Source organism: Brassica napus, chromosome C7 (assembly GCF_020379485.1).
Source record: "Brassica napus cultivar Da-Ae chromosome C7, Da-Ae, whole genome shotgun sequence".
In the NCBI taxonomy this organism is placed as follows: domain Eukaryota; kingdom Viridiplantae; phylum Streptophyta; class Magnoliopsida; order Brassicales; family Brassicaceae; genus Brassica; species Brassica napus.
Window position 1 is genome coordinate 38,691,056 of NC_063450.1, and position 14,623 is coordinate 38,705,678.

The following is a 14,623-nucleotide window of genomic DNA, read 5'->3' on the forward strand; positions in this document are numbered from 1 at the left end:
TCATTATTGGGTTTGAAGAGTTTCGGACCGGAAGGCTTACTGGTAGCTTGCATCTTATGGTATAGAAAGTTGTTGAAGATTCCGGGAAGCCTGCTCTGGGTGATCATCGGATCGTGATTCTGGAGGAGAGAGAGAAAGGAGCTGAGTATTTTTGGATAATGTTGTGAACTGGGTTGCAAATAATATTTGATTACCTGGTAAACCGTTGTATATTTCTTTGTAGACAATGTTTTTGACCCTTCCTATCTTTTGATCATTTCCTTGTATAATTTTGAGGCCTGACTTGGTAATAACTCGGGAAAGACCAACATAGAGCTGCCCATGGGTGAAAACGGGTTGGGGCAAATACAGTACGACACCTTTCAAACTCTGACCCTGACTTTTGTTAATTGTCATTGCGTAACATAGCCTGATCGGAAATTGCCGCCTTTCTAGGGTGAACGGATGTTTAGTTACTGATTCCGATAGTATGATTCTTGGAAGGTCCACTTTATGTCCAATATGGGAGCATGTAACTATTTCACCTCTAATAACACACTCACCTAGGTAAGTGACAACAGACGTGTTCCGTTGCACAACCCCTTCTTCTGATTTAAATTCCTTAGGAGCATGAAAGGGGCACCCACTTTCAATGTAAGCTTATGTGCAGGCAGGCCTGGAAAGCTCAGTGAGTTTAAATACTCTACTGGGTACAATGTCTCGTTGTTCGCAGAGTCGGTGTCTATTATACCGAAGCTATCGGAACTGAGATATTCCTTTGAAACACCGTCAGCTTCAGATATCATGTATTCATTGATCTCATCCACCGTTTTGTTCCTTGGTGTGAGGATAGCCCTTTCTGTATAGTCTTGCTTGGTTCCTTTCCACTGGTCAGTTCGCCCGTAAGTAGATTCTAGAATTTGTTTGTGAGGATCTGAGCTGAGCTCCTCGACCAACGTTCGGTCAATAGAAATGAGCTGATCTTCTTCATCTTCATCAAATTCATTGACCTCAGTAGGTAGGGGGTTCCCCTCGCCAACCCTCAGGACGTAGTTGGAGAACTCTTTCTCATCTTCGCTGAGGCGCATATTCTTCTGGAGGGTGAATTTGTGGCATGATTCCCATAAATATGAATGACTTATGGAGGCAGACACAATTTCAGCTCTGGTGCCTTGTGGGATGACTGGTAAGATCTGTCTGAAATCACCTCCTAGAAGAACAATTTTTCCGCCGAATGGGAGAGTTTTGGCTTTGGGATCATGTAAAGAAAGAATGTCTCTTAAGGACTTATCGAGGGCTTCGAAAGCATGTCTGTGTGTCATAGGTGCCTCATCCCATATGATTAGAGCTGCCTTTTCTATTAACTCTGCGAGCATAGTTCCAGGTGTAATGTGGCAGGTGGATGTGGTCTTTAGATCGATTGGGATATTGAAACGGGAGTGGGCAGTCCTGCCGCCTGGTAGTAGTAGGGCTGCTATTCCAGATGAAGCAACGGGAAGGACTATCTTTTTCTCTGACCGTAGTCTTGAAATGATTGTCTGGTATAAAAATGTTTTGCCTGTGCCTCCAGCCCCGTAGACAAAAAATAGCTTCCCGTAGTCTTCCTGAGTTGACTCGATAATAGCCTGATAGACGTCCAATTGTTCACGGTTGAGCAACGTGTACTGGGTGTCATGTCTACTCTTCTCCTCGGCGACATTATACTGTAGCTCTTGCTGCCACAAAGTATTACCTAGCTCTTTAAGTAGGAGAGGATCAGGAGTAGGCATTCCTGGAAAATCAGTAAGGGTGTGTTCTTGGTTCCGCAAAGCCTTCTCGAGTTCAAGTAATGTATACTGCTCGAGCTTAGCATCATCTATTTCTAGCTGCGGGTGTTTGAATTCCTTACGTTTCTTGTAGAGGATGTCCTCACTCAGGGTTTTCCAGCACTTATCCCACAATTCCTTAGGGTTAGCAACATGACAGTAGATAAGTAACGTGACAAACATTTCTCTTAGCTGAGAAGGTGTACCCCATGTGTTGAGTTCGGCCATACTTTCGTGCCATTCAGCATCGTTAGCGAGAAGACCTCGTGCGCAGCAGGTAAATCGGGATATGTGACACCGTTGAAGGTTCTAAGCTCTGTGTAACTTCTCGGGCCTTTCACTTTGTTTATCAGTATCCTCAAATAGTAACGATCCCTTGAAGCGGGATGTACAGTAACAACCCGACCAATTGAAGTTCCTCTCTTTCTCTCTGACCAGACTTTTGAGCTATTGTTCCATGTGAAGAACTCAGGAATCTGGACATACGTTAAGGTGCGGGCGAACGCGGATGTTCTGCATAGAACCATCCACTCGGTGAACATAGTCTTTTCAATGCCTGATTTCTGTATAACTCTTCCTAGGTTATCCGTATCTTTGATTGTGATATTATGTTCACCTTCCAGATGGACAACCAACTTCATGACGGATGGTTGGCGTTTATGTATAGAATAAGCGAAAGTCCTCCACATGGATTCGCAAGCGGATAAGTATCGACAGTCTTGATACTCTTTTATCTCATTCCTTGCTTTCTTGACCTTTTCCTTGCCTTTCTCGGATGTCTGGGGGTCGCTTCCATTCTCGGATGTCGGTGGGTTGGGGCCTTTCTCAACCAGAATTGTCGCCCTGTCGACTCCTTTTGTGATGTATTTGAAAAGGTATTTGATAGCGGATGTCCTATTGCACCATTCCACGTTTATATGAGCTGCATACTTCTTCAGGATTTCTATGTTATAAGGGATGACAGAAGCATTGTCTAGAAGAATTTCATCCTTTAAAACATTAGCATTTTCGTTCTTCCGGCGACGATATATTATGTACCCAGACTTATCAATTGATGTAGACTCAGTAAATGGGCGGGGAAATTTCTTCGCACATACATGATTCTCCATACATGGTGATCGAGGTCTATCGAGTCCACATGGCCCATGGATCATGTGCTTTGCAACCAATTCATAGGCTTCGGGGTCTTTCTGCTTGTCCGGAAGCTCGGCTGAAATAATCTTGTCGATTTCTTCTGGGCTGGGTGTCCTAGAGTGGTCTCCAAACCACAACAAAATATGTGCATGGGAAGACCTCTTTTTTGGAACTCAATCCTATGAAGAGCTGGTATAAAAAAGACTTGAATTACTTATATGAAGATAAATGTGAATTAAATTTTCCAGTTAAAGAGAATACCTGCTGTGTATGGGGCGAAGAATGTTCCCTTCTTAAAATCATCTAGTAGCTGGTCTAGTTTCATTTTGAAAACTCAGCACTCAATATCTGGTCTGTCATTCGGGCTATCACCGCCGTATGCTGCTAGATGGTCTTTTATCTCTTTCCAATTTGGGTTTGCCGTCATTGTGATGAATAAATCTGGATTCCCAAACTGTCTGCATATCGCCATTGCGTCATGATATTTCTCAATCAGATAACGGGGCCCACCAGTAAAACTCGGTGGTAGAATAAACCTCTTACCAACCGTCCTTGCATCGGAGTCACCTTTTCCGACTGCATCACAAACATTACTGTATAATTCAGCCCTTAGAACGTCTTGATTGATCCTATGCCATCGAAGACGATCTTCCTCGATCGAAGAATATACATCGACAACATATTGGTGGAGGAGGCGCCCAGACTTAATGAGTGTCATTCCTTCTTTTAACCGAGTTTGTATTTGAGAGGCATAAAATTGCCGTATACTGACAAATTTTCTTGTCCTCGAGCTTCCTTCCTCTAAATGCAACGGAATTTTGGTATTGAAACCATACTCACCATAAGGAAACAGAAGTGGGTACTGGAGGCTCATGTATAGTGGATGATCATCTCGTATCTCCGTCAAATTAGTTGACTGAAACTTGACGACTATATCTCTCTCACATATAGTGTCTGACATTTCGCCGACAATTAGTCCAACAACCTCAGATGATTGGGGTAAGTCATATTGTTTGCCTTTCCCTTTATCAGATATGAGACTGATTGTAAAATCTTCTTCAGAGTTTGCCTCGTACCAATCTCGAACCCTCCTAAAAACTTTTGCAAGGCAATTATTGGTATCCACCATTTCTATTAGGACTTTTAATGTGGCTTCGGTTGCTTTTCCTTCGGAGGTTGTTTGGCCTAAAGCTTCCAGCCAATTCTTAACTTCGTTTGCTATATCAAAAATATAGTGCTGCAGGTACTTGGGTGGTAAACGTGGCTTAGGAATGAGGGATCCGATACGGTGGTAAGTTTGCCCTTGAATACGGAATGTAAATGGCCCCCTCCCGAAAACAACACTGTAATCTATATTCGCTCCAATAGATGTAAAAGCTAGGAGGGCATTGTAGACTCGGATGGTCTCGCGAAATTGTTTACATTGCAGTAGCTTTTCTAACACGGGTGGAGGTTGTCTCATAGGCGGAAGTTTAATCTGTCCTTGGTTGCAACAAATGGTAAAGCGTAACTCCTTCGTTCTAGGGTCTCTTTCGGTGCTCTCGGATTGCCAGACCAAAGCACCACACGATGGACATTCTAAAATTGGGTTGTTTGTTGCTTCAGAGGAGGATGACGCATCTGAAGGGGCTGTAAAATTTAAAGAGTCGAGACACGACTATTAGATGATTTAATAGTTATTGAGAATAAGTGGCAACTCCCTTATCAGGTAAGTGGTTAGTTGACCCAAGAAATTTTTTTTTTTTTTATTTTGTGTTCAACAGATTTCTCTAAACCACTCCTTAATAAAAAAAATTTTGTACATATCTTTATATTTAAATTACAGGAAAAATGTTTCATTAGAAAATAGGCATACAATTATATTCATGGGGTTACCTAATTTGAAACTTATTGGTAAGAATCAAGAGGTCGGTATTGGGGATTGAAGTTTAAAATTATGTAAATTAATTGATAAATATCAATAGGTGGGAAATCAATTTTTAAAATAATTTGTTAAACTATTGTCAAATTAGGTGAATCAAATTTGGGGGAATCAATTTTTTTTAATTTGGAAAATTTTTAATTTCGGGAGGAAAAATATTTAAAATTCAAATTTGAGAACATGTTATCTTAAAATAATGGTTTAAGATAATTTTTTTGATTTTTTTTAATAAATATTCAGGGTATTAGACAAAGTATGTAAGAGACATGAGAGACATAGGAGACTCCATGACTGTTGATGACATTTTGGTGATTTTCCCTGTGGGGTTAATTTTTGTAAACAAAAGTCGAAAATATTCTATATATGAGAATTGTACATAGAAAATATTCTACTGGAGGTTTAATAGGTAAACATATAATGTATCTAAAGTAGGAAAATATGTACCTTTTCCTTTAGCTCTGCCGATTCGATGATTTCGTGCGGGCGTAGCTGCGCTGGGTCCTATTAAAAAAACTTGTTGTTGGTTACTCCACATAATTTATTTATTTTATTGTGAAGTTGTAGTTGTATTATTTGATGGTTACCTTCTATCCTTCTTGATGTACGTTTTGATAGTAATATTGCCCTTCGCATGGCACGGACATTTGTTCTTGCCACTGCATGTATTAATATTTAAATTATGTGTTAATAATCAGATGGTATATTTAACAAAAAGAAAAATGTTATCATTTTGAATCTTGTACCGTGTATAACGCGCGTCGCAGCCACCTATAGAGGGTAAAATGTTTACCCATAAAAGCATTGTTAGTAAAATATTTGTGTCTACTTAGCATAATCACAAACCATCATAAATATATTAATATAGAATTTGTTTTTGGTGTGATATAGCTGGATAACTCACAGTCAAAGTATTGTGGGGCATAATGTTGTGGCATAGTTCCCGCAGCTGGAGCTGTTCGGGAAGAATAAGAATAAATAAATGAAATTATTTTGTTGGAGCAAGTAGTCGAGGCATGTATCTATTATATTTGGGCTTATAATAATTGAAAAATACTAAACAGTGATGGATTAAGTGATATAATTTTGTGTATACCTTTCACTTTATTCCGTACTCCTAGTGGACGTCCGCGTTTACGTTTCGTTGTGTTTGAACTTGATGACTCTGATATTGGAAATAAGTTTTTTATTAATAACCAAAGTTATGATTATAAAGATAAGACAGATATATTAAATAAGTATAATCGACATAGAACTTGATAAATGAATGGAGTTTTAAAAAAATTCTAATTTGAAAACGTATAATCTAAAACTTTTACAAAATTATTTTTAAGATTTGTAAATTATTTATATATCTACGATATAAGGGTTATTTTACCATTATATGAAACATTTTGATCTAAAAATTTATAATTTGTATTTAAAATAAAAACAACATTACTATATAAAATGAAAATATTCATTTGTAAACAATTACAATGATGACCTAATAAAGTTTTTTTTTAAACTAATATATCAATACTAATAATGGTTTTGATCCAAAAATAAATTGTAAATTCAAATACCTCCTAGAAGCGGAGGATCTTTGGAGTTTTTTTTGACCATGGTGTTGAGGGACAGCTGTGGCTTAAACAAAACAAAGAACAGTATAATGTTAGAGTAAGTGAAATCCTGTTGTATAAATAATACACTAATAACTTACAGAGAACACAAAAGCTCAGATCAACAATCACTGTCTGCCTTCGGGAACGCAATACCTAATAAGAGTTTAATCCCATATATAACTTTTTTTTTAATTAATCAGACTTTAATAACCCTTTTAAATAACGCAGTATCAAATAGGAGTGAAATTTTGAATTTATTTTACTAACTGAAATATAGATAACCATTATTTTCAGAATAAGTTAAAATATACCTTTTTAGAATAAATGGTTATTTGTGAATGTTAAAATTAATAATGGGTTATTTTTGAATGTTTAAACACTCAAGGGTTATTTGTGAACGTGTTCTATAGCTTTTTGGAATTGTAAACGGTTAGAAAGTGTGAATGTTTTCTAATGTTTTCTAAGGTTTTTATTTATACACTCTAGAAATTGTGAATGTTTTGTATAGTTTATAGAAATCCTTCACAATCCCTCACCCATCAGAAAGGAATTAACATTTCCTTCGGGGGTAGTGACTTGTACACAACTTATTGAAAAACCAAGACTCAACAGGATTATCAACAGCAAAGCAAAACAGAAACAACAACACATTTTTTTATAGACAGAATAACAAATCAGAACAAATAAAAGAAAGCAAATACATAATCGTAATACAAAAAATCTTACAGGGAATATTAGATTGACTCGAAATCTGGCTGAGAGGCGATGGATATGTGTGTAGACCTAATTAATGCAAGAACTTGAATACTTCTTTTCAAAACGTTATGTGGGTTTTTACATATCTTTAGTTATTTGTATTAATGGTAGTATATATTATATTAAATTCTTAATGAATGCAGTCTTCTTTATTGGCATGAAATATGGCAGTATCGTTATTAGGTTTGAAGAATATTCTATTGAGTCAGTTAAGGTTGAACCAATTAATATTCTATTTGTGGTAGATCGAACTGTAATAATTAACAGCTGGACACAAACGTATCAATGCATGGATCGTACGTTTTCCTTATTCAATTCATGCATTGTATTATGTTGACCTCTTCATAATACAATAATGAATACGAATACATAAAATTTATAAGACTGCATAACCAAGGTAGGAATGAAAACCAAACAACTTAATAAGATAAGAAATCCATAACGTTTTAGCAAAATGAAATTGTCTTAGCAAAATGGAAAACAAAATGACTAAAGAGAAATAAGACTGTTATTAGGGAAGCATGCTGACTGGGCAGTCTGTACCAGCCATTGGTGGAGTGATTTTGGTGTATGAGATCTAGCCACTGCGCTTGATACGCTTAGCTTCCTTCTGGTCGTCAGTGGCCGAAGTACCACCACCACTGCTCTCAGCTACCTCTAAGATTTCCACTTCAGCTCCTGGACGATGGGTTTTGTGCGCCAAGAAGAGAAAGTGGCGTGCTGAGTGGCGTATTTTATGGTGGTAAAACTGCTGGTGAGATTATCTTGGTAGCGGTCAAGGAAAGTCGGGTTGAAGTGAAATTGTAGGGGGAGACCTTGATCCTGAATTTTTTTGTCTGGCCAATTGTGTCAATAAAACACTGTGGCAGTGGAACTTCAAGCTCAGCCTCATCTCCACCGTTTTCCTAATGTAATAAAATTCATTTATCAACTTGGTAGACTTTATGATTATAATATGTGTCAAGATTATGAAAATCTGCTCATGTATCAACAGAACAACAATTACCTGAACATAGGCGTCAATCAACTCTGATGCTTTTCTGCCAGTGAGCTCTTTTCCAGCATCTCCGAGGATGATGAACGTGCACTGCTCCTCATTATCATAGACAGAAAGCTCCACCCGATAGCTAGTTCAAATAGCAAGTGATTAGTATATATACATTGTCGGATGGAAACATATGTGACAGGAGAATCTTACTTGGCTAATGTAGTAGCATCTTCATTGCGGCATTTTGGACAAAGCAAGGTTGTCGGACCACGGTTTAGCTTGGTCTGGCAATCTTTGCAAGCAATGTAATACCACTCAGCCCCAAGCTTGACATCATCAATTGTGGCAATGCAGTCAAAGTAGGCAACCTAAAATAACATCCCAATAGTTGTGAGCAACTAAATTGAGAAAAGTGCTTGATTCTAATCACGAAATGGGATTTACCTTAGCAGGCTCACGTTTGAGGAACGCAGCAATCTCACTTATTGTGAGAGTCTCAGCTTTGACAACCTCAACAGGGTTGACCAAAGAAGTGGCAGAAGGGTTCGCACTCAACCTTGGTAAGAATTTTAAATCAGGCGATTATCAAAGTTAAACACATAATATACTAATATATAGATTGAAGAGGACATTAGCTAATACTAACAAGGTCAAGTATTCCCTGGTGGGGTCAACATCTTCGTCCAAAAACACCCTTGAAGAGGACATGGAACTTAAGCACAACTTCCCTGTCAATACAGGAGCAGTTAGTGGTAGGTTTATGTAAGTGAGTGTGGGTGATCAGGAGTTCTTATATTAAGTGTAAGAGATTACCCCCGAGCCTTTTAGGATTGACAGTTGTGACCAGAAGAACCGTTGGAGTGGTTGCACTTGCGTCAAACTTCAGGCGGAAACTTTCTGCGGCCTCGTCCCATAGATAGACGTTCATTACTGGACCACTGCAGTTAATAAAGAGTAGATGTTTAATTTAACTAAGACTCATAAATTAGAAAATGATATATATGAATTGGTCGAACAACAACAGCTTACTCTTTAAGCTGCAAATGGACCGTCACTTTCCGAGAAACTGAGTCATCCTTGGTGCACAAAACCGGACGCTGATGGAGAGCCTGGCCATCAACCAGCTTAAGGTGGCCAACAATATCTACAACAAACAGTCAAACGCATATATGGGTTTAATAACACGCATATATGTTTAGATTTATGCTAAGAAAAATTCTAAACCTTACCGTGAAGATCCCCTCTGAGATCGCAGTTTGCTTCAAAGTCTGAAAAGGAATGGACTCTGAAGCGCTCTGTCAAAATGCTTTCAATGTCTTCTTCATATTTTGACAGGGCAGAGTCGTGTGAGATGCAGATTACCAGCCTCTGATCAGCAACATGGTACATCACCTTGCTGTTGGATGCAAAGAAGTTTGTCAATGTGTAGATCCTCCCACGCTCAAGCTCTTTCTCATACTGGCTCCGACGGTTCTAACCGATGAACCCCTGAGCTAAAGTCCCCTACAGAACAGAGATACAATATCGTGTCAGTTGAAAACGCTCAAATAGATTGATATAAGGCAACAAAAAACAAACTTCACAGTTTTGGTTTATCACGAAGTCATGTTCTGTACTAATCTGATATCTATCGAAGCACACTCAAGTGAATAATGAACAGGAAAACCAATCAAAGATTAGCTAATATATAATGAAATAGAAGCTAATATTATTTCATCCTATCGCAAGAAATCAAGTGTGTTTTCCAGAGTGATTAAAATTACAACGTTTAAAGCAACAAAAACAAATCCCACTAATAAATCAAAGTTACGCTAACATATTTCAAACAGATCAAAAAAATGTTTTTATTTTAACGAATCAATCCAATCAAGTTTTTATTTTAACGAATCATCCCAGTTTCTAATAAATCAAAGATACGCTAACATATTTCAAACAGATCAAAAAATGTTTTTATTTTATCGAATCAATCCAATCAAGTTTTTATTTTAACGAATCATCCCAGTTTTTATTTAAATCAATCTACTTTTTTTTACTACATACGCTAACATCTCAACCTAATGGAAGCTAATATAATGAGAAATGAAGGATTACCTCCGCATCGATCATGAGCATCTCCATCCCAAGAAGGATCCCTGGTACTCCTTTGACATTCTTGCGAGCTTCCCAGAAATGAAAAAGCCTAAACTGCAAGGTGGAATCTCCGGGTCCCGGTGAGACTTGTCGGAAGAGGAGGGGAGGAGAAGATTCGCCGGTGCGGATTGCGGTCTCTTTCGACATGATTATGGTAGAGAGCTAACGATCTGAGTTAAGAAAGAAAAGGGTAAGCGCTGAGGTCACAGAGATGAGGGTTTAAATAGGGATCTAGATATAAGGCGAAGGGGCGATCTGGAAGGTCCGCATGGATCTTGAATGGAGGCTTTAAGGAAGAACATTGAAGTTTCAGCCCTTTCATCGGAGGCGTTTTGCGGGAAAATTTGTGGAAGAGGAATTGAATCGACATGGGGGAAAGAGAAATGGGGAGACGGCGATTAGAGTTGTTGAGAGGAGGAGAAAGCTTTGGAAGCTTTGGCTTGAGTCTCGCCAATACGGAGATGAGGGATGATGGGCTGGGAGAAATTGAATAATCTGGCCCACATAACAGAGATTGAGTAAGCCCGCACGAAGCCCGTTCGAATATGTGGGATTTTAATTGGAAAGTGACGTGGCAAAATGATTGGATGAGAATATTTGGCCTAGGTGGCTCCCTTCAGAACATCCAGAATTAAGCCCTTTTATATAGTGGGATCTTAAAATCAATGAAAATTAAACTTTTCCAATAACAAAGGATTTTGAGTGGAATTTAAAAATCATCATCCCAATAACAATGGATTTTGTTTAGATTTTAAAAATTCACAAACCAATAACAATGGAATCTCAAAATTTAATAATTCCTCTAAAATTCTTTGCCCAATAACCCCCCCCCCCCCCCCCCCCCCCCCCTTAATTAGTTACTATTAGGATAATAGGATATATTTTATTGAGCAAAATAAAGGATAGATTTATATACAAAGAATTAGGCATAAGTGAAAACTCTTGTGTGACTGGTAACCATCATAGGAACAATAAGAACGGATAAGAAAAGAATGAGTAGGAATAAAATTTTAGGAATGATAAGGAATGATGGTTCCTTATCAAAATTAATGAGGAATTGATTTGTTCTATAATTCTATACAAATAAATGAATGAAGATGAATGAAAAGGAAAACTTATTCCTCAGGTAAAAAGTTTAAAGAATGTTAAGGAACATAGTATTCCTCCACATTCTCTTGGTCACCAGTCACAAATTGTAAATCGTAAATAAATATGGAATATATAGGAAATAGTTTTTGCTAAATTAATACCTTTTCCCAATTGTCTCCTAATGATCAAAATGTTTTACATGTTTGATAGAAAAACTTGTAAAATACTATAAGGCTATGTACAAGGGTTGTTGTTATTCAACCCCATAATTTACACTTTTAACATTTAGCATTATCTCCTCTTTCTTCCAGCTATTAATTCAATATTCTTTCATTTTTTATATTTATATAATAATTTTATTTTTGTAAACTCAACACCCACCATTTTATTTCATATTTTTGTTTTTTTATAATTATATTTCGTAAACAACAAAATTCATTTAAAAAATAGTAACAAGTAAAACTTAAATAAATTGTAATTTATATTTTAACACAAAAATATTTTTTTCCACTTAACATAAAAGAGTATTTTTTAAAAAATAATGATAATATTATATTTAAAATATGGAATATATCATAATAGTTATAGTACCTGCCAATGGTGGACGGCTACAACAATTGAGGTCAAAGACTTTAAGAGCTTGTCTTGCTGTTTCAGGAGTAGAAACTACGACCGTTGGGATTGCACCAAGCTTCAGATGCATCACGGGACCATACTTTCTGGACAGTCTCCAAAGAGACTTTTTTTTTTAACTGAAAAAAAAAAAAAAAAAAAAAAAAGTCTCTTTGGAGACTCCAAAGAGACTTATGTGGCAATTCTCTCAGCTCATGCAAGTTTCCGATGATCGGAAGCTTTGGAGGGCTCGGAGGAAGTTTGGAGTTTGATTTGACCAGTCTCGGGAAGATTATGAAGACGAGTGCAAGGATTAGAGAACCGACGAGATAGAGAGAAATAGACATTGTCTCTTGTTTCTCTTTACTGTTAAGTATTTGTTCTCTGTTTCTAATTATAGATGTGTTTTTTTTTTTTTTTTGATAAAGGGCTTGCTAAATTATAGATGTGTTTCTCAAGAGATTCATTGAAACTGGGTTATATAGCCAATGCTATTTATCATCATGAAACATGTGTTGTAATTTGTGTGGTCTATACTTACTACGTTATATCAAGTGTCATTTTAGGATTTAAATTTTTGTTTCATGTCGTTTTGCGTTCTAATTCACATATTTAATCAATTGTTCAATTTTTACTCTTTTTAATTCATTAATTAATAAAACAAAACATAAAACTATATTAATAGATGTAAAACAGAAAATTTGACAATTTTCTTAGTTAGAACATCTTCAAAAGACACTCTCTAACTTCAAATATAGAGTTTTTTGTTATCCAAAAATAAATTTCAAAACTTCAAATTTAGAGTTTCACTACTCAAAACTCTAAATTTGAAGTTTCATCTTTTTATTTGCATTTTGATCCTTATAATTAATTACACATCACATTTATGATATTTAAGTATTTTCTCATTTATCGTTTTAATCATTAAAACTTTTGTATATCATAAAGTTTTCAAATTTATTTTTATAAACTCAAATTTTAGACATAAAATTAAATAAAAATTTTAAAACAGGATTTGTAATATTTTAAACCTAGAATTAGACAACAAGAATATTACAAAAGAAAGTGAATAAAATTTTTTTTAAAAAGATACATGAAAACATAATTATTACACAAATTGAAATATTACAACAACACTAATAGTCTAATAAATTTTCTCCGGAACCTCTAAAGTGTTGTCCAAACAAATTTTGTATAACCGAAGATGGAACATTATGAAAATAATTTTATGGAATAATGTGGTATTTTGCTCGTAGTTTGATATTTAATTATGTATTTCTGAAGGTTAAAAGTGAAGAAAAACTGTACACCCTTCATATAAAGAAAAACTGTACACCCTTCATTCTATTGATAATTTTATATTTTAGTTTAAATTTTTTATTAATTAATATTATTGTTATGTTTTTACATATGTGCTAATTATTTATAAAAGTTTTATGGATTTACATTAATTATGACAAATATAAGGATCATAGCATAAATTATAAACAACTTTGAAGTTAGATTTGAAATTTTGCTTTTGGAGAAAAACACATTGAAACTTCAAATATTGAATTTTTCAAACTCTAAAATAGAGATTTTTTGGAGATGCTCTTAGTGTGCAAAAATATTAAACAACACTTAATATGAAATAGATAGATTAGCTATTTTTTCCATTTTTTGTGTAACATTATGAAGATAGATTTCGGTTAAACATTATTGCCCTTTAATAAATTGTAAATAAAAACAACATAGACATGAGATTTTTAAAAACCAATCCTACATAACCCATATCATAATCTATTTTTCAAATCGCTAATTAAATTTTAATAGAACATTCATCACATTCATTCATAAGATTTGCGAAAGTACCAAATACGGAGATGATTCATATGATTCTATTTTCTCATCCAATTTTTGAAGGAAATTGCCAAAAATATCATATTCATAGTAACATTTTTCATGTTTACACTAATCACTTTTATCCTCATTTTTAATAAAGGGTAAAATACATTTATACCTCTAGGGTTAACTAATCTAGAGTTAAGGGGTGGGTTAAGATTTTTAGAATGTGAAATTTAGAATTCTAATAAATATATAAATAAATACTTAAAAAATATACAAAATTAAAAAAATAGTTTCAAACATAATTTTTCGATTTTCAAAAAGAAATTTTGAAAAAAAATTCAAAAAAAAAAATTATAAAAGTTCGAATTTGAAAAAGTATAATTCAAAAACATAAAAAAATTATTTTTTATTTTTTTATTATTTTTTATTTAAATAATAACTTATTATATATATAGATAATAAGGGTATGAATCATCTATATTATTAAAAGAGAAGTACCCATTTGAAAATGTTCTTATTTCATTAATTAAACTCCTTTTTTTTTTCTTGTCTTTTTCAGTTGCATTTATGAAATATCATAAAACGAATAAAACTGCCTAATTTATTACTTGTCTTTTGAGTTACATTAATGAAATATGCTTAAATGAATTTAAACTTCATATTTTATTGTTTGTCTTTTTCAGTTATCTTAATGAAATATCATTAAATAAATTTGGACATAATGTCATTTAATCAACCAAAAAAACTCATGAGTTATCCTTACGTGCATAATTTTAATAAT

The 14,623-nt window shown here is 35.0% G+C and overlaps 1 protein-coding gene and 1 pseudogene across 1 annotated transcript; both read right to left on the bottom strand.

The window, feature by feature from the left end:
* LOC106408143 overlaps nt 1-12,534 on the bottom strand; it is a 37,483-nt pseudogene extending 24,949 nt beyond the window's left edge.
* Nucleotides 7,597-10,944, bottom strand: LOC106404985. Its single transcript, XM_048762059.1, has 9 exons — nt 10,276-10,944; nt 9,414-9,687; nt 9,214-9,328; nt 8,998-9,122; nt 8,831-8,912; nt 8,629-8,740; nt 8,395-8,552; nt 8,203-8,323; nt 7,597-8,101 (listed from the first exon to the last, which is right to left on the bottom strand). The coding sequence occupies exons 2-9, from the start codon at nt 9,571-9,573 to the stop codon at nt 7,931-7,933; spliced, it is 1,044 nt and encodes a 347-aa protein (XP_048618016.1). The 5' UTR covers nt 9,574-9,687; nt 10,276-10,944; the 3' UTR covers nt 7,597-7,930.
* Nucleotides 12,535-14,623: the final 2,089 nt, after the last annotated feature.

Excerpts from the sequence above, each read along its gene's own strand:
- LOC106404985 (XM_048762059.1), bottom strand. The coding sequence starts at position 9,573 with ATGTACCATGTTGCTGATCAGAGGCTGGTAATCTGCATCTCACACGAC. Across the intron at positions 8,741-8,830 it reads ACCAGGGAATACTTGACCTT|GTTGAGTGCGAACCCTTCTG; the intron begins GTTAGTATTAGC and ends ATTCTTACCAAG. Across the intron at positions 8,102-8,202 it reads TGATTGACGCCTATGTTCAG|GAAAACGGTGGAGATGAGGC; the intron begins GTAATTGTTGTT and ends TTATTACATTAG.